This window comes from Caretta caretta, chromosome 21, assembly GCF_965140235.1.
Source record: "Caretta caretta isolate rCarCar2 chromosome 21, rCarCar1.hap1, whole genome shotgun sequence".
Lineage (NCBI taxonomy): Eukaryota > Metazoa > Chordata > Testudines > Cheloniidae > Caretta > Caretta caretta.
The window spans coordinates 16,130,347-16,155,235 of NC_134226.1; the positions used below are offsets into that span (position 1 = coordinate 16,130,347).

Sequence of the window (24,889 nt, forward strand, 5' to 3'; positions counted from 1 at the left end):
TTTGATATTATACAGGTAACAATGACAGACTTTTGCAATATCTTCAAGATCAGATTGAAGTTTAAGATGGCAATATTGCAAATCAGTGGAAGGGAAAGATGACAGATGAAGTAGGAACTGCCACATTCATTGATCATGTTTTTGGCATCACAACTGTTTGCATTACTCTAAGAGCCTAGATTAAAATCTGTATTTAAAAAAAACTTTTTAAAGGGACATCGTTGTTCCAAGATCAAGGCAGACATCCTGCTGCAACATTGGATTTTCCACAGCTTAGAACATGCTGGGCTATACAATGCATATGGCTTTACCATTACAATATTCCTGTTTAATAAGATTAGCCTTGGAAACAAATTACATTAAGAGACCAGCCTTTTTCCTTTAAGTAGCAGTTTTTAATTTTGTATAGGGCAGCAGTGGAAAGAGAAGTTTTATAAACAGCACAATTTACAGAAGTCTAGCTACAGTGTGTCAGCATATATGGATTTATTCCCAACTACTGCAGACAAAGTCCATTCTTTGTTCCCTGTCCACCTCCTGCTAATTTAAGCAGTTTTCTTAAGGATTAACAGGTTTCCAAGTTAAAATTAGATGCCATGGCACTGATCGGTTTGTCTACTGAAGACAAGCCAATAGGGCTTGAAATGGCCATGGTATATAATGCAAAATATTTAGGCATACATGTCGGTATTTCCATAGCCACTTGGGATCTAAATAATCCTTGCAATATGCTCTGAACTTTAAACTCATACACTTGGAATAAGGGGTAGCACTAGGGTTGCCAGGGGTCCAGTTTTCGACTGGAACGCCCGGTTGAAAAGGGACCTTGGGGGATCCTGTCAGCACCACCAAATGGCCCGTTAAAAGTCCAGTCGGTGGCACAGTGGGAGCCCAAGGCTCCCAGAAGCGGCTGCCTGGTCCCTGTGGGCCCTAGGCACATGGTCGGCCAGGGAGGCTCTGCACGCTGCTCCTACCCAGAGTGGAGGTTCCGCAGCTCCCATTGGCCGGGAACCACGACCAATGGCAGCTGTGTGGGGAGTCACCTGCGGGCACAAAAGCAGCACACATCGCAGAGCTGCCCGGCCACCCATGCGCTTAGAGTCCGCAGGGACCTGGCAGCCGCTTCCTCGGAGCTGCGGTAAGCACCAGTGGGACCCCGCACCCCAACCCCCTACCCCAGCCTAGGAGTCCCCTGCTGCACCCAAACCCCTCACCCCCAACCCCACCCCCACCCCAGAGCCCACACCCCCAGCTGGAGCCCTCCCCAATCCCCTGCCCCAGGGAGGGGGGATGGAGGGGAGGGGTCCCCTTGGAGAAGGGGCAGAGCAGGTCACGGGTGGAGCCTCAGAGAAGGGGCGGGTCATGGGTATTTGGTTTTGTGTGATTAGAAAGTTGGCAACCCTAGGTCTACCCAGCAGCACAATTAACTCATTTAATAGAGTTTCATTTATAAAGCCCACCCATCCAGTCCACTGGGAGAGATCAACAGCAAACTATCTTAAATAAAGATCAGAGACCATCTTCTTCAAACTGTCATAAAAAAACAAACAAACATGGAACTACCAGTGGTTACTCACAACCATGTGGAATACAGGTATGGGAGGATGTGGACCATGTGGTTTACAGAGAGAAAGTGGGAAAGAAATTCCATACCTAGGGTCATCCAGGGCAAAGGCAAGATTGCCTACCAGTTACGATGAGATGGTGGGGAACTTTCACAGAAGTGGTATTTGGGTAGAAATGCCCATGAGAAAAATGCTCAGGAAGGACATTTCAAACACAGCCGCACATACAGATAAGGGCTTTAGGATCAACAGTGCCAGCTTAGTGAGTCAACAAAGAACTCAGTGCAGGTGTAATATGATCATGCTAGCTAAGCCGGCAAGCAAAGGCGAGACTGCTTTCTGAGAAAACTGCAATGATAGTGAAGCCCAACTAAAGAGGAATGACACTCACCTGCCCGGTGGTAACGAGGACATGTGCGGCTGTTTGTGAGGTCTCCACAGGATAAGGAAATCACAGCCTGCAGAAGTTGCGCAATTCAGACACCTAATCACCTCAGACACATGAGATTTTCTATGGAAAGGGCAGAGAGCACGTTTCTCTATATCATCTCAAGCGAGACTACTCAAGCACACACATGCAGAAAGAGTGCTTGCGATGACTCAGAGGCAAGGCTGCTGCCTTCGTAGGGCTGGCAAAGTAGCTCTAAAGCATGTAGCTGGCAGTATCTTTCAGGCATTCTTCCAGTAGAGCATTAGCATTACCTGACCAGTGGAGTATCTAATTGAGTCATTCTGGCAGTGCTGGAGAAAGAGCAAGCTCAGGAAACAAGGCAGCAAGGAGGGAAATGCAGGGCATACAGTAACTGCAACATACAGTACTTGTCTAGAGCCTTCTAGCTAAGCCCCCGAAGTGCTCAGCCAACAGCAGGTTTTGCGACGCTCAGGCAGACAGGTAAAGGGATCAGTTTACTCATGACAGCAGTGCAGTCACTGCTGCAGTGAAACAGGACGATTATCTAACAGCCCACAGCAACCTTGCAACTGTGGAGCTGCAAGTGAATCGGGGAGGAGAGGAGAGGGCGAAGGGGAACAAGCAGAGTGCAATCACCTAAACTGAGATTTGGACACAACACCCCCCTTTTATGAAGAGTTTCATTGACACTTCAAGATTGCAAATATTCAGGGCTTTGTCTTTACGTTGTATCTGACAGAAGCTTCACAAGCAGCAAGCCATCATCTAGCACCAGGGTGGGGCATTGCGTTCAGTAGAGTGAGAGGAGAGAGGACTTCCTACTCCAGTGATTTTCATGTATTTAGGCTACTGAAGTGTTATTTGAAAATATTGCCTCCTACATCGATGGACTTTTCCAGAGCAGTACAATGCAGTCTGCTAAAATGCAAGGTCTACAAAGGATGATGATCATGACAGAGTGTTACTGATCAGACAAACCAAATCAGGTATTCCTGAGCCCTGAATGAAATGATTGGGGTAATACTTCTTCAATTGTCAATTTTTTTTCCTGAATTTCAAATCCTGGACACGCTTCGCATGCACTCAATTCTTGGTCTTGTAACCGGCTGGGAGGGGCTTTGAAGATGTAAAGTGCTAAGTATCATTATTTTAAACATACTGCTGGGCTAATTTGATGTAGGGTCTGAAGATGAGCCCCTCCTGCTATAGAGCTAGTTCATGAGGTTTGATTCACAGACCCCTCTAAAAGCTAGCTCCGTGGTAAAGAAGTAGAATAGCAGCACCTCCTCAGCTTGGGAGGCTGGGCGCCTCAATGCAGCTACATCGTCTCCCTAAGGATGTGGTATGGTATGAAAACACAGGAGCTGGGAGGAGCTGACATGCAGGGCGTGAACATACACTAACATAACTGGCAACTTGTTAAAATCCTTTGGATACAAGTTGGCTTTTTCCCTACGGTTCATTACCGTTTCAGCTACCTTCCAGCAACACCTCTACCTGGTGATATCTGAACGAAGTTCTATGCCTTTTACAGAAGCAGCATGGTAGGCCATTATGGCTGTGTTCCTCCACACCAAGTACACTTGAAAGTTGCACCAGTATAATTTTCCACGGGGGTGCAAATTTTCCTGAAACAGTTATACCAGCAGAAGCCCTAGGATGGATGCAGTTATGCTGGTATACAGATGCCTAGAATTTCTCTTCCAGGATGGGAGTAAGCTATACCACTATGAGCAGTTTTTTTACCAATATAATTGCATCCACAATGGGGCTCGTTCTGCTTTAACCAGCATGAGCCCCCTCTCTGGTGTGCAAGGGGGGCGGGGAGCCCCAGGGGTCTGGTTACAGGCAGGCAGGTAGCCTGAGCCTAGCAGCTCCTACCCCCTGCAAGCCAGGTCATCTGCATTTTCACTGACCATTTCCCTCACCACCAATTGGTTCCCTGGATTCAAATTCAAACCCTTGGAAACGGCCCACCTTGATTATCACTTCAAAAGGTTTTCTCTCCCCCCACCCCACTCTCCTGCTGGTAATAGCTCATCTTTTCAACTACCTGAAAGGGGGTTCCAAAGAGGATGGCTCTAGACTGTTCTCAATGGTATCAGATGACAGAACGAGGAGTAATGGCCTCAAGCTGCAGTGGGGGAGGTTTAGATTGGATATTAGGAAAAACTTTTTCACTAAGAGGGTGGTGAAACACTGGAATGCGTTACCTAGGGAGGTAGTAGAATCTCCTTCCTTAGAGGTTTTTAAGGTCAGGCTTGACAAAGCCCTGGCTGGGATGATTTAACTGGGAATTGGTCCTGCTTCGAGCAGGGGGTTGGACTAGATGACCTTCTGGGGTCCCTTCCAACCCTGATATTCTATGATTCTATGATTAAGTGATCGCTCTCCTTACAATGTGTATTTTTTCATGGTCTGTGCGTATTTAAATCTCCTCACTGTATTTTCCACTGAATGCATCTGATGAAGTGAGCTGTAGCTCACGAAAGCTCATGCTCAAATAAATTGGTTCGTCTCTAAGGTGCCACCAGTCCTCCTTTTCTTTTAACTATACTGATACAACTTAAGTAGTACAACTTGCTTAAACAAGCCACAAGGAAAACTTAAGAGAACACAAAATAGACTGGAAGGGCCAAGGTTCACTCAACTACATGATATTCCACCAAAGGAGAAAATCCAAGCTCCTAGTCAACATATCTGCTCCTACACAGACTAATTTGTCAGACAATTGAGTGCACCTTTTATTCGATATATGGAGAGTGAACACATGATGAAATCCCCCACAACCTCTGATTGGGGCAGACTAACCAACCCTTGCATACATTCTAATCTTGACCAGGCCAGGTGAAAAATACCTTTTATTATGTCTGGGATTCTTAAACTTGTTTACACACATGGGTTGCACCAGTATAATTTTAAATCACTTTAATTACTCTTGTGCAACCTTGAGTGGGGGCACGCCGTTGGTTTAAAATTGATTTATATTGGTTTAGCTTGTGCTTGTATGACACAAACTACACAGATAAACCAACAGCGTGCCCACGCACAACGTTACACCAGTTTAACTAAGTCAGTTTTAAAATCACCGATAGTTCGACTGTCCAGACCTTAGAATTTTGAAGTCATTCATATCACCCCTTTCCAAACCAAACTGAACTTTGCAGAGAAGCAACACTAACAGCCTGGAAGGCAGCAGCGAACAACAAATTATAAATAGGAGGTAGCTTCAGACAGAGTCTGGAAATGGATGCTGAGCGATTGCAATGTCAGATCAACTTTGCTGCTCAAAGTATCAGAGTGGGGCCAGGTTTAGTTTTAGCCTGAAAAGGCAATGACACAGAAAAGGCTAATGGCAGGTGGTCATTCCACATTCTGTACATTTCACAAAGATTTACGACCAAGCCTGAATCCTGGAAAAGCAAAACCGAAGTTGTTCCAGTGTCCCTCTGCAAGGTCAGCTTATTGTATTGTGGACATGTTAGGAGTGAAACTCAAAGATAGGGGTGAGGTTCAATTTTTCCAGTTACAGCAGGATTTAAATCCCTTTGTTAAGAGTGAAAACAAAGAGTACCAAGACCAAAGTTACAACATTTGCTTTTAGGGTAAAGATTTACTTTTCTACATAGTTTCAAATAAGTCCACTCTGTGACCAAGGAGTTGAAATGACTCTTGAATTTTTAGGACTGGGTGTAAAATATTTCAGAACTTAACTTACAAACATCTGTTCTAACACCTGAAACTTGAAGTGGATTTAAATCTAAACAGAGGCCTTGGCACAAGATTTCCCCCCCTAAAGAACACAGTTAGTATCCATTTGTAAATCTTGCATACATTACAAAACAGAAGATCAAATGCCGAAGTTTTGAACACTGGAGTTGTGATTTTTATCATTTAAATGGCTCTTGATATAGGAAAACAGCACAGTCCAATGAATTCAGGAGCCCAACAAAACCAGCACCTTCCACAGCAGCTTGCCTATTGGCATGCAATAGAGAACTCTGCAACCACTACACACAAGGAGCACTGTTACTTCACATCAACAGATGCACATTAGCAGACTTCCTATTCTGCCCTTCTGTGCTTCTCAGGAGTTACACAGAAAGAGGGAGGAAGGAACATTGAGGCATCCATAAGCTCTACAGGGTATTGAGGGGTAAATATAAGTGTCCGAGGAAACCTCCAAGCTCTGAAAGACACTGATGGTTGTAGGCACAGGGATGATTTGGGGCAGGGCAATCTCCCTTCCCCTCCATTTTCAAGGCTTTTTAGTTATCAGGTAAGAGCCTACAAATGCTCCCCTATGGGTCTGCACAGAGCTACCACTAGACAGGTTATTTGTACACCCTTTCAGCTGAAGGTACAGAATGAGTCCCACAACAAGGGCTCTGGGATTTGTCAAGTTCATACAGGTTCCTGTGAATCTGCAGTCCAGGGAAAGGTTTCAGAGGAACAGCCGTGTTAGTCTGTATTCGCAAAAAGAAAAGGAGTACTTGTGGCACCTTAGAGACTAACCAATTTATTTGAGCATGAGCTTTCGTGAGCTACAGCTCACTTCATCAGATGTATACCGTGGAAACTGCAGCAGACTTTATATACACACAGAGAATATGAAACAATACCTCCTCCCACCCCACTGTCCTGCTGGTAATAGCTTATCTAAAGTGATCAACAGGTGGGCCATTTCCAGCACAAATCCAGGTTTTCTCACCCTCCACCCCCCCACACAAATTCACTCTCCTGCTGGTGCTAGCCCATCCAAAGTGACAACTCTTTACATAATCAAGTCGGGCTATTTCCTGCATAGATCCAGGTTTTCTCACATCCCCCCCACCCCCATACACACACAAACTCACTCTCCTGCTGGTAATAGCTCATCTAAACTGACCACTCTCCAAGTTTAAATCCAAGTTAAACCAGAACATCTGGGGGGGGGTAGGAAAAAACAAGAGGAAACAGGCTACCTTGCATAATGACTTAGCCACTCCCAGTCTCTATTTAAGCCTAAATTAATAGTATCCAATTTGCAAATGAATTCCAATTCAGCAGTTTCTCGCTGGAGTCTGGATTTGAAGTTTTTTTGTTTTAAGATAGCAACCTTCATGTCTGTGATTGCGTGACCAGAGAGATTGAAGTGTTCTCTGACTGGTTTATGAATGTTATAATTCTTGACATCTGATTTGTGTCCATTTATTCTTTTACGTAGAGACTGTCCAGTTTGACCAATGTACATGGCAGAGGGGCATTGCTGGCACATGATGGCATATATCACATTGGTGGATGTGCAGGTGAACGAGCCTCTGATAGTGTGGCTGATGTTATTAGGCCCTGTGATGGTGTCCCCTGAATAGATATGTGGGCACAATTGGCAACGGGCTTTGTTGCAAGGATAAGTTCCTGGCTTAGTGGTTCTGTTGTGTGGTATGTGGTTGTTGGTGAGTATTTGCTTCAGGTTGGGGGGCTGTCTGTAGGCAAGGACTGGCCTGTCTCCCAAGACTTGTGAGAGTGTTGGGTCATCCTTTAGGATAGGTTGTAGATCCTTAATAATGCGTTGGAGGGGTTTTAGTTGGGGGCTGAAGGTGACCGCTAGTGGCGTTCTGTTATTTTCTTTGTTAGGCCTGTCCTGTAGTAGGTGACTTCTGGGAACTCTTCTGGCTCTATCAATCTGTTTCTTTACTTCTGCAGGTGGGTATTGTAGTTGTAAGAAAGCTTGACAGAGATCTTGTAGGTGTTTGTCTCTGTCTGAGGGGTTGGAGCAAATGCGGTTGTATCGCAGAGCTTGGCTGTAGACGATGGATCGTGTGGTGTGGTCAGGGTGAAAGCTGGAGGCATGCAGGTAGGAATAGCAGTCAGTAGGTTTCCGGTATAGGGTGGTGTTTATGTGGCCATTGGGCCATGCAGTCCAGGGAAAGCGATTGCAAGAGTGCACCTCCTAGCATACCCCTGTTGTGCCTACCCTCGGGGAATATTTGAAATTAACTCCAAACCCAGATCCCTGGAATCAGAATTAGCTCCTTCAGCATGTTAAAGTTGTATCATCACCACTAGGCCAAGCAGCTTCATTCATTGCATGGAGGATTTTGTTCTTGAGAAAAACAACAAAATATTCCTTAAAGGGTCCTCCATTTCTGTTTTGAGTTACACCCTACCCCAGTCCTCTGAAAAAGGCTTTTTTCTGCATAAGTTATAGCATGTGTAACTCCACCCTCTCACCCCTAACCCAGAAGAGAATTATCTTGGAAAGCTTGTAGTTAAAAAAAAACCAAACTTATTTGCGTGGTGTTTCACTTTGACAATTGTTCTAATACACATACTTCTACCACACCAGCTTTTCAGACCTGCTGCAGGCACTTATCCTCAATGGAGGACTAGATCATGGGACTATTTTTATCAAGTTGAAGTGCTACATTTTTTAGGGGTTAGTGATGATCTCGATGTGTTATGGCCTCTGTGAGAACCCTGGTGAGTGCCATATGAGCCACACTCCACCTAATCGGCACTTTCAAAAGAGTCTCTAGCTCACGAAAGCTTATGCTCAAATAAATTGGTTAGTCTCTAAGGTGCCACTAGTACTCCTTTTCTTCTAGCCCTCTTCGTTACCCTTCAAAAATATAAACTGAACACTAGTCTTGGAAGTTTATCACAGAGACTGCTGCCTATTTCATGTTATAGAATTTATGGTAATCTCATTCCGGCTTTAACAGCAACACAACTCTGCATTCAAATACCATCCCTAACCTTCCAACTGGTTCCTATAGCTCAGGCTTCAGATGTGCTATGACATAGCTGTAGATCGGCAGAGCACTCCAGATATTCAGTGTGAGAAGCACCACACAACACGGTTTTATGCAAGATTCCTATATCATCTGCTGGCATAAGGAGCTTTTTCAACTGCAGCAGTATTTACACAGGTCAGTTATAAGGCCTTGAATGTGTCTTCATATCAGGGCACAGTATTGTTACACCCACCCAGCACCTTAAAGGTTTATTTGCCACAGGCAAAAAGAATGCTTCCTGCAGAATCCAAGCTTTCATTTATAAAATAATAATTTATAGTGGTGAAAGTAAATTTCCAAGCATCATTTGAGTGTAAACAAATACAGTGCTCCTCTTCTGAAATCTGCAGACAGCCTTACTGCTACTGCTCCGAGCTTTCTGAAGCAGCAGTAGACGTAAGGGACCAGAGTCTTGTCAGTAGAACCCTGTAAATCCATGGATGTCTGCTTTATATCCGCAGATATCCACATATCCATATGCGGATCCGACATGCATACAAATTTTGCAACCGCGCAGGGCTCTACTGGTCAGTTTTCAGAGCTGCTACTGAGAAAGGTGGGGATGGCAGTGAAACTGACCAAAAAAAATCTCGTCAATTTCACCTTGTTCCTGCTTGGGAAAGCTCTGAGCAGCAGCAGCAGAAAGGGACAGTGCATCTATTTACTATTGAGGGCTGAATGGAGGCTGGAAAAGGAAGTAGCATAGATGGACCTCCCCCAATTCTGGTGTCAGTATGCTGGAGAAGGAATAGAGATACCCCTGCCCATCTTCCTCCCAGCAAGTAAACTGGGGGTGCAACAGAGTAGGGGGGAGTGGGACTACAAAGGATGTCTCTACCCCCTATCTTTCAGCAGCTGGATACAGGGTATGAGGGCTGGCTTCAAAATTTAACACTTACTAGCTAGAGAATGATATAAAATATGCTGCCCCTGAAGAAGAGCCAAGAAAAGCACCCTGGTAGGAATTCCCTAGTAGATGGGGGAGAAAGAGTATTGGCTTCTCACTGGCAATGTCTCCTCTGTTCAGGGAGTTCCCAGTTTGGTTTCAGTATGTGGTTAAGTGCCAAGCACAATTCCAAGCCCTACTTGTGGGCACATATACAAGTGTAGGGAGGCAAGTGTAAGGGACTGAAGACAGCTCTTAAAAAAAAAAAAAGGCCTGATCATGATTTAACATAGCAAAGTAAAGAAGATGTGGAGTGAATGCAGAAAGGGAAAAAAGTATTCCAAAAGCAAAAGAAATTGAGTGAATTGGTCACAAAGCATTCAGTGATTCTTCTTCACATTTCCTCAGTCTTTGTCCAATTAATTTGTCCGATCAATACATCTCTGGGGTATTCAGCTCTCTCCACAGCTGCTCAAACAGCACTTGGAGAATATATTGTCTGATGAACAGCAGTAAAAGATATCAAATCAGACACATTTTTTTCCTACTATTCAACCAGCTCTAGTAGTAAGTTATATTTTTAACAATTTATCAAATAGAAATTTGATGAACAATGTTATAATTAAGTAGAGTACAACCAGTACAGCACTATTTAGTTTAAATTGCTCGAAGCACAGCTTGGAGCAGTGGCTTTGTGGAGGTGTGATGGCACAGGTATGTTTCACCTTGACTAACAAACCAGTCCTCTGACTTGTAGGAACTGATTATGTTTCAGTGACAGAGCCACCTAAACGTAAATGATATTAAGCTGGATGTATAGGCAAAACTAAATTTAAAGGTGTGCAGGCCAAAACAGAACATGCAAATGTGACGTCTGAATACTTAGCCAAATATACCCTTCACTACTTCGTACATACCTCCCCCTGAGAGCCTCCTGGCTGCTGCGAGAAGCAGGAGGTGTCTTCATTACATTACCTTTCCCATCATCTCGAATTTTTGGGCTCCCCTTTGAACTGCACTCCCCTCATGAACAGCTCCAGTGCCTGCGGCTGCTCAGAGTTCTCCTAAACAGCTACAGCATAAAGTCAGCCCAGAACTTGAGCTCCATTAATGCCCTCAGGATTCTGAATGGCAGCAATGAAAGTGCTAAAGTCTTAATTTCACTCTGCTGCTGCTTGGCCAAGTTCTGGGGAAGATTAGCACAGGCACTGGGGATGCCTACAAGACCCAAAACCACGCAATGGTGCCTACGGTCAGAAAGCTGTCTTCACAACAAGGAGAACTAGAAACATTGGTTTTTAAAGAAAGTTTAAAGTTTTGCAGAAATTGATTGCTGAGTCCTACCTCTCACTCACCACAAATAGTTTTGAACCTAAACTATTTGAAAATAAAGTCTAACTGAAATTGGTATTTCTGTTTCTCCAGCTGAAATGGAGGGTTTGCTGATAAGTAAGTTAATGACACCAGCTGTTTGCAGACATTACATCAGAGATACTAAACTACTTTCCATCCTACTTAAAAATACTAAAAACCATCATAGCAAGAATTTTTATGTTGAACACACATAAAGCTACCGAAGGCTTACATGGTGAGTTTGGCTGATGTTAACCCAATGACCATAAAGCTGTTTTTGGGTTAAGTGCACAACTTCAACTGAAGTCTACTTTGAGTTACAGCATAAATATCTGAGAGCAGAATTTGGCTCTCGGATCAGGCTCACATACCACACATGACACTTCTCAGAAAGATGGCCACCACTGGCTGGAGGCTCTGTGATGCCATTTGTAATTTCAAAGGTCATTTTCAAAATACAATTTCACAGTTATATAGCAAAGAGTAGATCTCCCAAAGTAAATATATAATTTTTCTTAGAAAAACTGGGTGAAACACTTATGGAAGAAGAAAAGGAGGACTTGTGGCACCTTAGAGACTAACCAATTTATTTGAGCATGGGCTTTCGTGAGCTACAGCTCACTTCATCGGATGCATACTGTGGAAACTGCAGAAGACATTATATACACAGAGACCATGTATATAATGTCTTCTGCAGTTTCCACGTATGCATCCGATGAAGTGAGCTGTAGCTCACGAAAGCTTATGCTCAAATAAATTGGTTAGTCTCTAAGGTGCCACAAGTACTCCTTTTCTTTTTGCGAATATAGACTAACACGGCTGTTACTCTGAAACCTGTCATTTATGGAAGAGGAGACCACTAGCTATGGCTAGCCAAATGGAAAAGTGAAAGATGCTTCAAATTTACTCTGTATGAAAGCAATAAAGTGTGTGAAGCCACCGCGTGCTTCCAGTGAAACTAAACCAATATTATTGTGTGGCCTGTGACATTTGATATATGAAAATGTAAAATCACGCAAGAATGAAATGGCAGAAAGTTTAAACTCACCATTCTTAACTTGTGTAAACCAATGAACTACCAGCAGTTCTCAAACTGGGGTCCATGAACCCCTGGGTGTCCGCAAGTCATGTCTGAGGCCGCTGACCCCACTGCAACTCCTCTCGCCCCCACCCCAGTGCCTCCTACACACCACAGAACAGCTGTTCAGCAGTGTGCAGGAGGCGCTGGGAGGAGCGGGGATGGGGTGCGCTCAGAGGAGGAAAGAGATGGGGAAGAAGAGGGGTAGGGGTGGAGCAGGTGCAGGAAGAGGTGGGGCCTTGGGGGAAGAGGTGGAGATGAGTGGGACCTCGGGCTGAGCAGGGGTTGAGCACCCCAGGGGAAAATTAGAAGCCAGTTTGGGGGTCCTCAAAAAATTTTAAAACAAAAATGTGGGTCCTCAGGTTGCTAAAGTTTGAGAATTTCTGAATTACGCAAACCTCTGCTTGTACCAAAAGTCTCATCTTAACTCCTTGAACACAAGCACCTCGTTTGCCTAAACGTACTTGCTTTAATGGAAAAGAAAACATTTCCTACCAACCACCCCAGCAACAAGCAGACTTGTTCCATTTAACAGAACCCCTTTCCTCTTTATGTAGCCATTTGGTTTTACAAGTGATATATGTTTTTAATTCCAGTAAAAACAACAACAGTATTACAGAAATATTCAGACTGTATTATAGTCTATTTGTTGCAGCTTTTATCAACACACTAGCAGTTTGTCAGGCCTTTCAACTTACTTTGGCTTTGAGGGATGGCTTTACACTATCCAGAGTGTCATCTTCCAAAGAGGAAAGAAAACATCCTGTGACCCATACACTCAATACCAAAACACCATCACTCAGATTTTCAGATATATTTAAGGTTATATGCATTATCATTTGATATAAATTTGTCAGGTGCAACATGTTTTACATCAGTCAGCATCAACTTTATCATATATAAACAGCGTTCCATGAATTCATAATATATACAAGAATGTTTAGTCTGGCATCACAGTGAAAACCCACAATACTCTAATGCGGGAGGGGTGAAATTAGTGCCAAGTTTATTAGCATTCAAAATATCACCTCCCTTCCTGCAAATCTTTACTTACACAATTAAGCCTTACACTTGTGTAGTCTCATTTGCTTCAGTTTGACTACTCACATGTCTAAGAACTATTCTTATGATGAGTTAACAGTTTACAATATCACGCTCTAACTGTTATTCTTCACTGTGTTATCCGACACTTTGTTAGTCGCTAAGATAGAATCCTTTCCGTATACAAATTGAAATTTGGGTGCTGTCTGCTGATCGCTGGTCCCTCATTCAATAAACCTGATCTCACGGTAGAAAGAATTTATCATCAGGGTCTGAAAACTCTGATAAGTATCGAGCTGCTTAATTACAAGGTTTTCTTGGAGGTCTGTATTGCAAGCGTCAGCAAGGTGACATAATTTCCTCGAACTGTGGCAACAATTCCATCTTGGACTCCAAGAGAACCTCTCCTTCCAAATCTACCATGCTACATCCACCAGTAATTAAATTTTCCTCTATCAAATACTTTTTACACCCTAAACTCTTCAATAGCTACTTATATTACGGTTGTTGCTAGAGTCCATGGGATTATCCATTATTATTACCCAGATAATTAAAGTAGAAGTACAAAAGTTATAAAGTTTATGAGGTACAACTCATCAGAAGAATGTGAATTATGAATTTTCAGTACATTGTCAATTGGCGTTTTCCACAATACCAAAGCTACAACAGTCCTTTAATAGTGTACACTCAAGCAATCAAACTGGCCCAGAGGAGGAGACGGGCTAATAAGGATATGTCATGACATATGCTAATAAGACGGGCTAATAAGGATAAAGCATGACACCTTTGGTCATGAGGAAATATGAATGCAGACCACAGCCTACATCCAGATCAGAAAGGGTCACATTCCTTGAACAAGTTGCTAGGTGTCCCAAGTATTTCAGTTCACAATACTAACCAAACTAAGACAAAAAGAAAAGGAGTACTTGTGGCACCTTAGAGACTAACCAATTTATTTGAGCATGAGCTTTCGTGAGCTACAGCTCACTTCATCAGAAGACAGAAGCTACTATACGACTCAACGACTGTTGCTTTTTTGTGCCACAGTAGTCAGTATATTTTTTTAAAAAACCATAATGTCAAGGTTTTATCACTTGACCACAAAAATCTAATGCAGTGATATTTAGTCTACAAGGTCTCAGTAAGAAACAAGAACTTTTAAATACAATTTAAAATAAACCTGACTTCACTGACAAAAGCAACCAGCTGTAATTTCAGATGCTCTGCTAAGTTCCTTGCCAGTCATTTTAAACATATAGCTGCCTCACTGTTGTACCAGGGTACCACAGATCTGACATTAATACACTAGATCACATAACACATTGCATTACATAGGCACAGCATAAGCTAAGGGATGAATTGGGCTTGATTCTGAATTTCCAAGATTTTGACATTTTAAGGCTAGCCTCTAAGGTTACTTTTGCGTAGTTTGCAGTATATTTGGATTTATATTAATAGAATCCATGTTGCTTATCTGAGACTCTGGCACCTTGTGGTCTCTGCAAAGGTTGCCAAAAAAAAAAAAGTTTTGGAAGTCAGAAGTATCAGGGCAACTCCCACATGGGAGATATGAGGAGGCAGACAAGAGCCTGTTTTGACCTTGCAAAAATGGCAGCCCCCAAGTTTTCCAAGTACAGTAGTAATTTCTAGACATGAAAAACACAGTCTTAGAGCTGAAACAGTTTCTATACATAAAGTTTCAAGAAATCAGAGTTGTCAATTTCTCTGTCTGGGGCAAGACTGGACAGGCCAGGACTCTATTTCGTTCATTTAGCTGCTCTATTTCTTTGAGAGATTTTACAATAATCAAACTGTCTGATTTTTAAAAATAGCCAGAGCAGGCAGTATATTATTGCACTAGATGCTATAGGGTCCCTTCTGTAGGTGCTGACAGAGAAAGATATGCAAAATGGACCTCTCTCACACCAAAGCCTTGTTTATTTCACTTTGTAAACATCTTAAGAAGCAGATGTATGTATTGCAGGTAACAATGGCCAATCTAATCTTTCCCTCTCCTGCAAGAAACTGACAAGATATTTGAAAGCTTTGTTTTCTTTCTCCTCAGTGATACCCTCCCCCAAACCAAGAGGAAAAGACAGTGGACTGAGCCAAGTCTCTACAGTCTTATTTTCTTCTCCTCCTGGGTTCTTGAGGAGGGAGTATTATTTGTTACTGGTGGAAAGAAAAACCACGTGGCTGTTATTGGGGGAAGGAAGGCAATGTAGTGTAAGATATAGAAAGTGAATAGTAGCATGGCAGGGAGTAACCTGCTGCAAGGAGAACATTAAATCGGGGAAGAATGAAATTTGATGAGCAAGGAGGATTCTTTTCACATAGAGCTGGGCAGTGATCAGTAGTTATTCCAGAGTGGGACTGTAAGGGGCAAGGTGCGGGGAAGAGAAGGAGATGATTATCTTGATCTGGTCAATAGCCTGGAGGAAGGTTATTACATTATGCAGTGCAGCGAAGATTACTTGACACAGGAAGTTGATGGGGCAGATTTTGTTTCAGGGGATGAGGTGTCCTTATATACAATTACCTGGGGAAGAGCTACCAGATGTATTACCTGGTGAAGGTGTCAACCACCCCAGCCAGGAAGGTGATGGGACAGCACCCCTTGACCCTTACTACCTCCCATCTCCACAGCTCGTACTTGATATAAGGCTGTGAAGAGCCAAGTACCTGTCTGTGAGGATGGGAGGTAGCAATTACCCTGCCCTTGTCAGGGAAGTCACCTCTCAGATACCGTCACCTGGGTAATGCCCAGGGCAAAAGCAGCATGTCTCCTAGGAGTCAGCCACACAAAAGTAGGCATCAAGCCTAAGAGGTCCTGGCCCCTGGGGAGTGGAACAGACCACCTACCGGGGCAGGAGGTGACAGCCCTGGGGGTGGGTGGGGGAGATCAGTGTGGGGTGGCGCCATGAGGATAAGTCCAGAGCAGTCTGGGAAACAAAGTCCCCTAGGAGTCCCAATCCCAGAGGGGGAATCATTCAGGGGTGAGGTGCAGAGGGAAAGCCCCCTGGAGGTGCCAGTCCCAGGAGAGATCCGAGGGGCCCAGCCCCAGGGTGGTGGTGGGGGGGGGGGGGGGGGGGAGTGCCAGCCCAGGGAGGGTGGGAGAGAAAGTCTCGCTGGTGTCAGTCCCATGGGGATGTGGGAGGGAGGTTCTCCCGGAGGGATGCGGGTCCATTGCCGGGGTGTCAGTTTAATGGGTGATCAGGCACGGGGATCCGGTCCCGGGGGCAGTCCAGGCCGGTGTCCAGTCGGGGGGGGGGGGGGGGTTGTCAGAACCGGTCACGGGGAAGGGGTCCGGTCCCAGGGGGCAGTTCGGACCAGTGTCCGGGCCAGGGGGGGGCGGGTGGGTGTCAGGACCGGGTGCAGGGAAGGGGTCCAGGCCCCGGGGCAGTCCGGACCGGTGTCCAGGCTGGGGGAGGGTTGTCAGGACCACGGGGAGAAGGGGTCCAGGCCGGGGAGGGGGGGTTGTCAGGACCGGAGGGGGAAGGGGTCCAGGCCGGGGGGTTGTCAGGACCCGTGTCCAGGCCGGGGGAGGGTTGTCAGGACCGGGGGGGGAAGGGGTCCGGGCCGGGCGGGGGGGTGTCTAGGCCGGGGGAGGTTGTCAGGACCGGGGGGGGGGGGAAGGGGTCCGGGCCGGGCGGGGGGGTGTCCAGGCCGGGGGAGGGTTGTCAGGACCGGGGGGGGGGGAAGGGGTCCGGGCCGGGCGGGGGGGTGTCCAGGCCGGGGGAGGGTTGTCAGGACCGGGGGGGGAAGGGGTCCGGGCCGGGCGGGGGGGTGTCTAGGCCGGGGGAGGTTGTCAGGACCGGAGGAGGAAGGGGTACGGGCGGGGGGGGTTGTCAGGACCGGTGCCCAGGCCGGGGGGGGTTGTCAGGACCGGGGGGGGGAAGGGGTCCGGGCCGGGGGGGGGAAGGGGTCCGGGCCGGGGGGGGAAGGGGTCCGGGCCGGGGGGGGGCAGGAGGGGTCCGGGCCCGGTACCTGGTGCAGCGCTGTCAGCCCGTCCACGTTGGCCGTGTTGACGCGGGCGCCGCGGGCCAGCAGGCGCTTCACCTCCTCGGCGTCGCCGCTGGAGCAGGCGGCCAGGAACACGGCGCCCTCTTCGAAGCGGACGCGGGGCGCCCCCCCGCCGCGGTGCCGGCCCCGGGCGCCCGCCGGCGCCCCCGGCTCCAGCTCGGTCAGCGAGCCCTTCCAGCGCCGCAGCTGCTCGGCCCGCCGCAGCCGCGCCGACTCGGCCCGCTTCACCCCCAGGTGCCCCGGCTCCGACATCGCCGCCGCCGCCGCCGCACTGAGGAGCAGGGACCGCAGCGGGCTTCACCCCGGAGGAGAGCGCAGCGCCCCCGCCGCCATGTTTACGGCTCCTGGGCCGCAGCGCGCAGGCGCCGCCGCCCTCAAGCACCGCGGGACACGTAGTTCCCCCCCCCCGGCCCTGAGCGGACTACCACTCCCAGCATCCTCCGCGCCCCGGGGCCGCGCCCCTCCGCTCCGCCCGCCGGCGCACCGCCGCCCCCGCGGACTACAACTCCCAGAATCCCAAGCGGCCAGGGCAGGGGGCGGGGCAGCCTGCGGAAGCGGAAGCGCTTTCCCCGTCGTGCGGGTCGGGACGAGGGTCCTGCGAGCAAGGCCCCTGCTGCAGGCCGGTGAGTACCGCGACTGAGAATGGTGGCAGCCATCAGGGGCCTCAGGAGCTCACCTACCCCCTGCCCAAAGCAGGGCCAGTCCCCAGTTTTTGCCCCCCAGTTCCCGAAATGGCCCCCTCAAGGATTGAACTCACAGCCCTGGGTGGAGCAGGCCAAGGCTCAAACCACTGGGCTGCCCCCCCCCAATATCTGGGGGCAGGGGTGCCAAGAAACCCCCCCCCCCCCGGTTTTGCACGACAGCCGTAGCAGCCCGGGGCTTCTGCTGCAGCCTGGCATCGGAGTCCGGCTCCTCGGCGGTGTCCTGCCGAGACCGTCCCCAGCTGCGGATTTTCTATGCGCAACTCCCAGAAATAGATTTTTAAATGTATTTTAAAAGCAACACATGTCAGGCTGCACAGTTAGGCCTTGAGCCTGCGAACACTTCCGCACAGATGGCACCTTAAGCACGTTACTGGGCCCACTGAGATTTGCGGGATTAGGGCCTAAAGCATTCAAATGTCCGGAAGTGTTGATGCTGAACTGCAAGTGCTTGCCTAACTTTACACATGAGTGGTCCCATTGAAACCGAAGGATATACTCACATGCTTAAAGACAAGCACGTGTATAACTGTTTGCAGGATCAGGGCCTAAAGGCGCACATACAGACTTTCCCCTGCCTCCTAAGTGTGCATCATGATCCAGTTTTTAATTAATAATAATAATAATGAATTGTAATAAATTAATATAACATGTTCTTTCTTTTTGTCTTCCCTTTGATCAGTAGGAACATTTGATTGAAAGGAAGAACTTCGTTGTTTAGAAATTAACTCACTCATGTGCCTTATTCCAAATTCAGTACACTCCCTTTGATACATCACATCTGTTTGTCGTGGGAATATTTTTAAGGTTACAAACTGAGAAAGAAGGAGCAGCAGATTAATTTTTAAGTAACAAAGTTCCTATTTTCATGAACAACAACAAGCAGAGAAGGAAAAAAGTACCCAGAACATATTAGATCAGAGCTGAATTGCTTCAAAACAGAATATTTTTCAGTTTTCCATTAGGAGTCAGTGACTACATTTTATTCGATAGTTTCAGTATGTTTCTGTTACATGTACAATAGAACCTCGCCAATACGAACACCAGAGTTACAAACTAACTGGTCTGCACACCTCATTTGGAACCAGAATTACGTGATCAGGCAGCATCAGAGAAAAAAAAAGGCAAATACTGTATGACTAAGCAAAATGGCAAGCAGTAGGAAGCGCAAACGTGTCACACTTTCAATTGACACAAAACTAGAAATATTAAAAAAACTAGAAAGTGGTGTTAGCCTCAGCAACATAGCAGTAGAATATGGTATTGGGAAATCCACCATCACCGATATTCGGAAAAGCCAGGAAAAAATAAAGCAATTTGCAAAAGAAGCCAAAGACAATGGAACAGTAAAAAGCAGGTGTATTGTACGCAAAGCTGCTGATGATGCTTTTGATAAGGCAATGCATCTGTGGTTTGCACAAGAGAGGTCAAAAGGCACTCCTATAAGCGGTGTGATGGTTACAGAAAAGGCAAAGTTACTCTACCGAGAAATGTATCCAGACAAAGGTGAGAACCATTTTAAAGCAAGCACAGGATGGCTCTGTCGGTTCAAAAATCGGCATGGAATACGGCAGTTGAGGATGCAAGAAATGTTCCTGACAACTGACTGGAATGCTGCTGGTGTATTTAAAAACATTTTCAAATCATTTATTGAACAACATGAACTTACTCGGGACCAAGTGTTTAACTGCGATGAGACTGGCTTGTATTGGCGCCTGCTTCCAAACAAGACTCTGGCAGACAGTTCAGAAAAACAGGCGAAGAATTTCAAATCCAGTAAAGATCGGGTCACGCTGATGGCTACCGCTAATGCAAGCGGGGATTTCCGTCTCCCATTGGTGTTCATTCACAAAAGGGCGAAACCTCGCTGCTTTGCAAACGTCACTATGTCAGCTCTACCTGTCCATTACTACAGCCAGCGCTGTGCTTGGATGGATAAAGGCATTTTCTCCGACTGGTTTTTTAAACACTTTGTTCCGCTTGTGAAAGACTACCTTACCTCAAAATCGTTACCTATCCGAGCTGTGCTACTGATGGATAATGCGCCATCTCACCCTGCCATTGAAAATCTATTGACGGAAGACGGAAGCATTCGGTGTTTGTTTTTGCCACGAAACGTCACCAGCCTCGTTCAGCCAATGGACCGAAGTGTTCTGGAAAACATGAAATGTCGATACAAGCGAAACCTCTTACAGCGATTATTATTGGGATCAATGCAATTTGAATCTTACACAGATTTTTGTAAACAGCTGACAATCAAAGATGCTGTCTACATGTGTGCCGAGTCCTGGAGTGAGATTAGCTCTGAGTCTTTGAGACGCAAATGGAATACACTTTGGCGGTGTATTGATAACACTGAACCAGATAATTTGGAAAACAGTGACCGGATGGAAATAAATCAACTAGATTTTTCTAAAGAGCGACAGCTTTTGGATATCACCACTGAGGAACAGGAGGAATGGCTAAATGCAGATAAACATGAGAACGGACACCCTATTCTTACTGACCATGAGATAATTGAATTGGTACGAGAAACAGCACAACCAGACAGTGACAGTGATAAGGAGGGGGAGAATGCCAAGAAGGTCCCACACATGCAAGCAGAAGAGTGCTTCACTGCCTGTCTTCAATGGCTTGAACAACAGCCTGAAGCCACACCGATTAACCTAATGATGCTTCACAAGCTACGCACCTTGGCAGCAAAAAAGCTTGTGAGCAACCTCAGGCAAAGTACCATTAAAGATTTTTTCAAGTCTACATAGTTTATGCTGTAAAGTTAAGCAAGAAAGTTAAGTTTGGATACTTTTCTTTTTTAAATTGTCGTTATAAAGACTAGTACCAGTATGTTTTGCTGCCGCATTTTTTTAGTGCTATTTGAATGGACATTTAAATTGGTGGCGCTTATGTTGGCTTTTTTTTCATGGATAACTAACGCTAAAAAAGAAGCAAGAGAAATTACTTAAAATTGAAATCTGGTATTGTGTTAAACGTAAACTACTAGAAAAAGGGAAAGGTGTTTTTCTTTTTTTTTAAAAGATTTGACAAGGTAAGGAAACGGTTTCTGTGCTTGATTCATTTAAATTAAGATGGTTAAAAGCAGCGTTTTTCTGCTGCACAGTAAAGTTTCAAAGCTGTATTAAGTCAGTGTTCAGTTGTAAACTTTTGAAAGAACAACCATAACGTTTTGTTCGGAGTTATCAACATTTCAAAGTTAGGAAAAACCTCCATTCCAAAGGTGTTTGTAACTCTGAGGTTCTACTGTATTGTATATTATGAGCTCCCTCTGGTGGTCACAGTTGGCACTTAACTTCCCTGTTACGTATTTATTTGACGAACAATCACTTTGCAGAGCCTATGGGGGTGTGAGCCTATCAGATGCTTAGCATTCTGGCCTGATCCAGCAAAACACTTAAGCACATCCTTAACTTTAAACATAAGGGTAGGCCCATTGACTTCAGTCTGTTGTGCAGGATCGAACTCTTCCTGAACAATGGAGCTAACTGCTCATGGTAGTAAGCATTATGCTTGGTGTTAAGTGTTTGCCGTTTCAGGCCTTACGCGGGCTGACTTTGATATAGGAGGGAGACTATGGTTTTAAATCATGCTTTATTAAAATTCAGTCTCCTGGTTGTTAGTGGTTCCCACATCTGTTGCATCTTAGTTGTTTTTTTATCTCTGTTTGCAAAAATCTCTATAATTCTGCATTAATTGTGTTTTCAAAAAGGACTTTCGCTGTCAGTGTGACAGATGTGGCAATTTCCTTAAATATCATGGTCCAACCTTATTGAATGACGTTAAAGCTTATTGAATTAATATTCAGTATCTTAGGAGTTCATTATATTAAAAATGAAAATGTGTATGTATTATCGTGGGATTGTATAGAACATCTCTAGGGAGGAAACCTGGCTAAACGTTTACCCTAGCAAGTGTTATGAGCTTAGAAGACTCTTTGATACAATGTCCTAGACAAACAAATTAAAGTGGGATTCCTAGGAAATATTTGGGAAGAGGTGAAGGAAACTTCTCACCTCTGGACCCACCCTTTGACCCTGTGCTCTGAGGAAAAAAGTAAAGCAGACCTGCTCAGGCGGTCTGACTTTGCTGGGGAATTCACAGTGTAGACAGGGAACTGCTCAGCCTGGAAAGTCATAGATTCCAAGCCCAAAAGGGGCCATTGTGATCATCTAGTCCAGGGGGTTCTCACAACAAATTTTTGGTGGCCTCAGAGTGCAGCCACCAACTCTTGCTGGTGGTCGCTCTGATAATTTTTCCTAAAATACTTAACTTTAGGAAAAACAAATAAATATGCACATACACACATCCAAATCATTGTAATTTATTTATATAGGGGATTTTTTGCAGACTCAATAATAAAAATAATGGACAGTTCTGTCTATTCTTTACTGCACCTAAAGAGAATAGAAACACAAATAAGGTGTTTGCATGTTCTTGTCTTTTTGCTGCTGTTTCTTTTGCTTTTTTCGTTGCTTTTTTTTTTAGACTTAGTAGCTAGCAAGTCTGCTGCTGTGAAAAGTGATATTTGTATATTAATATCATTTTTACAGCCTCCCAGCTAGCTTCTAAGTCTTGTAGCCAATGATTTTAGTTTATTGTTCATTTATTATGTGATATTATATTAACTAACATGTTATGTCCTATATAATCATTGTATGTTAAATAGAGTTAAATTGTAGGATTGTAGAAGTATAAGATTGATCAGTAGTTAGGAGGGATCATTATTTATTAGGTATCTAAGTAAATAGGGCTGAAACGCAAGGCCTACAGGCTGAGGCCTGTAAGATTTCTGCTTAGCCGTGCTAGGCTTAAGAAATGCTTGACATAAGTAAGTGACCAAAGAATGACCCTATGCCACAAGATTATGGGAAAAGATGTACTAATGGGTGATATTCCAAAAAATTAACAATAAGAGTAATATTTTGCTTACAAGATATGTGGTAGTCACATTTTTCTAACACATGCCCTAACCACAGGGTTCACTATGGGTGTAAATGCTAATGATGTATAGTCAGAATCACACTTTAAAAAGAGGGCGCCCAGATTAGGAAAATTGAGCTCCCTATGGGAAACTCCAGCAGGAACCATCCCTCTACTGATGATCAGTTGGCAAGGCAGCCATCAGACCTTAAGAATATCATTAAGGATGTGAGTATGGCTATATATGTAACTTGTGCATAGGTGTGTATGGAATTTCTATATGCTTGGGTAATCATAACTTTAACTGTAACTTTAATAAAACTTGGAAAACAGACTAGACCTTGTACTTGTGAATGTCTGTATGGTCATTACCGTTGGTCCTTATGTTCCCAGAGATTCTAAATCTGAAGCAAGTAGCAGAGGTGACTTTCACTCTGTTAAAAGAAAAGGAGTACTTGTGGCACCTTAGAGACTAACCAATTTATTTGAGCATAAGCTTTCGTGAGCTATAGCTCACTTCATCGGATGCATACTGTGGAAAGTACAGAAGACGTTTTTATACACTCAAACCATGAAAAAATGGGTGATTATCACTACAAAAGGTTTTCTCTCCCTCCACCCCACTCTCCTGCTGGTAATAGCTTATGTAAAGTGATCACTCTCCTTACAATGTGTATGATAATCAAGATGGGCCATTTCCAGCAAAAATCCCGGTTTTCTCCCCCCCTTCCCCCCAAATTATAACATTCATAAACAGTCGGAGAACACTTCAATCTCTCTGGTCACGCGATTACAGACATGAAAGTTGCGATATTACAACAGAAAAACTTCAAATCCAGACTCCAGCGAGAGACTGCTGAATTGGAATTCATTTGCAAATTGGATACAATTAACTTAGGCTTGAATAGAGACTGGGAGTGGCTAAGTCATTATGCAAGGTAACCTATTTCCCCTTGTTTTTTCTACCCCCCCCCCCCCTTCCTCAGATGTTCTTGTTAAACCCTGGATTTGTGCTGGAAATGGCCCACCTTGATTATCATACACTTTGTAAGGCGAGTGATCACTTTACATAAGCTATTACCAGCAGGAGAGTGGGGTGGGGGAAGAGAAAACTTTTTGTAGTGATAATCACACATTTTTTCATTGTTTGTGCATATAAAAACGTCTTCTGTACTTTCCACAGTATGCCTCCGATGAAGTGAGCTGTAGCTCACGAAAGCTTATGCTCAAATAAATTGGTTAGTCTCTAAAGTGCCACAAGTACTCCTTTTCTTTTTGCAAATACAGACTAACACGGCTGTTACTCTGAAACCTTTCACTCTGTTGACCTTGAAACTAGCCACCAGAGCCGAACCCACGGTGGTGTAATACAACATTACTAAATTCACTTTAAATAAAATCCAAGCGTACAGATTGGCACCCAGCGTAGAGCTCTAAAGAACACAGACTACGTTAGACCGTATGGGTGTAATTAATACTATGGTGATCAGTGCGTTATAAGAACATGTAGCAAATAAGTGATGCCTAGACTTCTAGATAAAGGTGAATTTCACCCCAAAACTGAAAGTTATTGTTAAACTCAAATATTTGCCAAAAGCAAGGTTCAAATTGTATAAATAATCTACAGTGGGAATGTTTAATTTTGCACTTATATGTACACATCTCTCCTGTGATACCAGCAGCCCTTTCAATGCCAACCAGTTCAGATTCCCCTGATCCCAGGTGTGTCACATCGTATCCTGAGCATATGAAGTAGAGACGTTTGAACATTTTTCCCACAAAATGACTTTTTAACAAAATGGACATTTTTATGAGACAGTTTCCATTTTTGTCAAAATTTTTCAGGTTTTAGTGAGAAACCCCCCAAAAACCTGAAAACCTAATTTTTGATGTTTTTTGACAAAATACTTTGTTTGGGGGTTTTTGTGTGTTTTTCTGAAATCCTGAAAAATTCAGTGAAAATGTTTTAAAAAAAAAATGTCCATTTCCTTTGAAATTTTTTACAGAAAATAAATCAGATTTTTCAACCTGCTCTGGTACAAAGAGCCAGATTTTCTCATTCCAACCCAACTTCTTTGAGAAACTTGATTCAAATGCGTGGAACCTGGTCTTAATTAAC

At 44.7% G+C, this 24,889-nt stretch overlaps 1 protein-coding gene and 1 non-coding gene across 6 annotated transcripts in view; one reads left to right on the forward strand and one right to left on the reverse strand.

Annotated features, from left to right (window-relative positions):
- The window catches only part of PPP1R12B (protein phosphatase 1 regulatory subunit 12B), a 182,552-nt gene extending 165,068 nt beyond the window's left edge, over positions 1 to 17,484 (reverse strand). For 3 of the 5 annotated variants that reach the window (XM_075121939.1, XM_048826704.2, XM_048826701.2), the window contains exon 1: positions 17,099 to 17,481. In XM_075121939.1, coding sequence (XP_074978040.1) covers positions 17,099 to 17,386 — 288 coding nt within the window. In that variant the 5' untranslated portion in view covers positions 17,387 to 17,481. Of the gene's footprint in view, positions 1 to 17,098 lie in introns of all 5 variants that reach the window. The other 2 variants (XM_075121943.1, XM_048826708.2) reach the window with 2 other exon arrangements.
- A 181-nt stretch (positions 17,485 to 17,665) lies between these two features.
- Positions 17,666 to 23,104, forward strand: LOC125625094 (uncharacterized). The gene is made up of 2 exons (XR_012665708.1): positions 17,666 to 17,757; positions 18,518 to 23,104. It is a non-coding gene; the product is annotated as an uncharacterized LOC125625094 (transcript).
- The last annotated feature ends 1,785 nt before the right edge of the window (positions 23,105 to 24,889 follow it).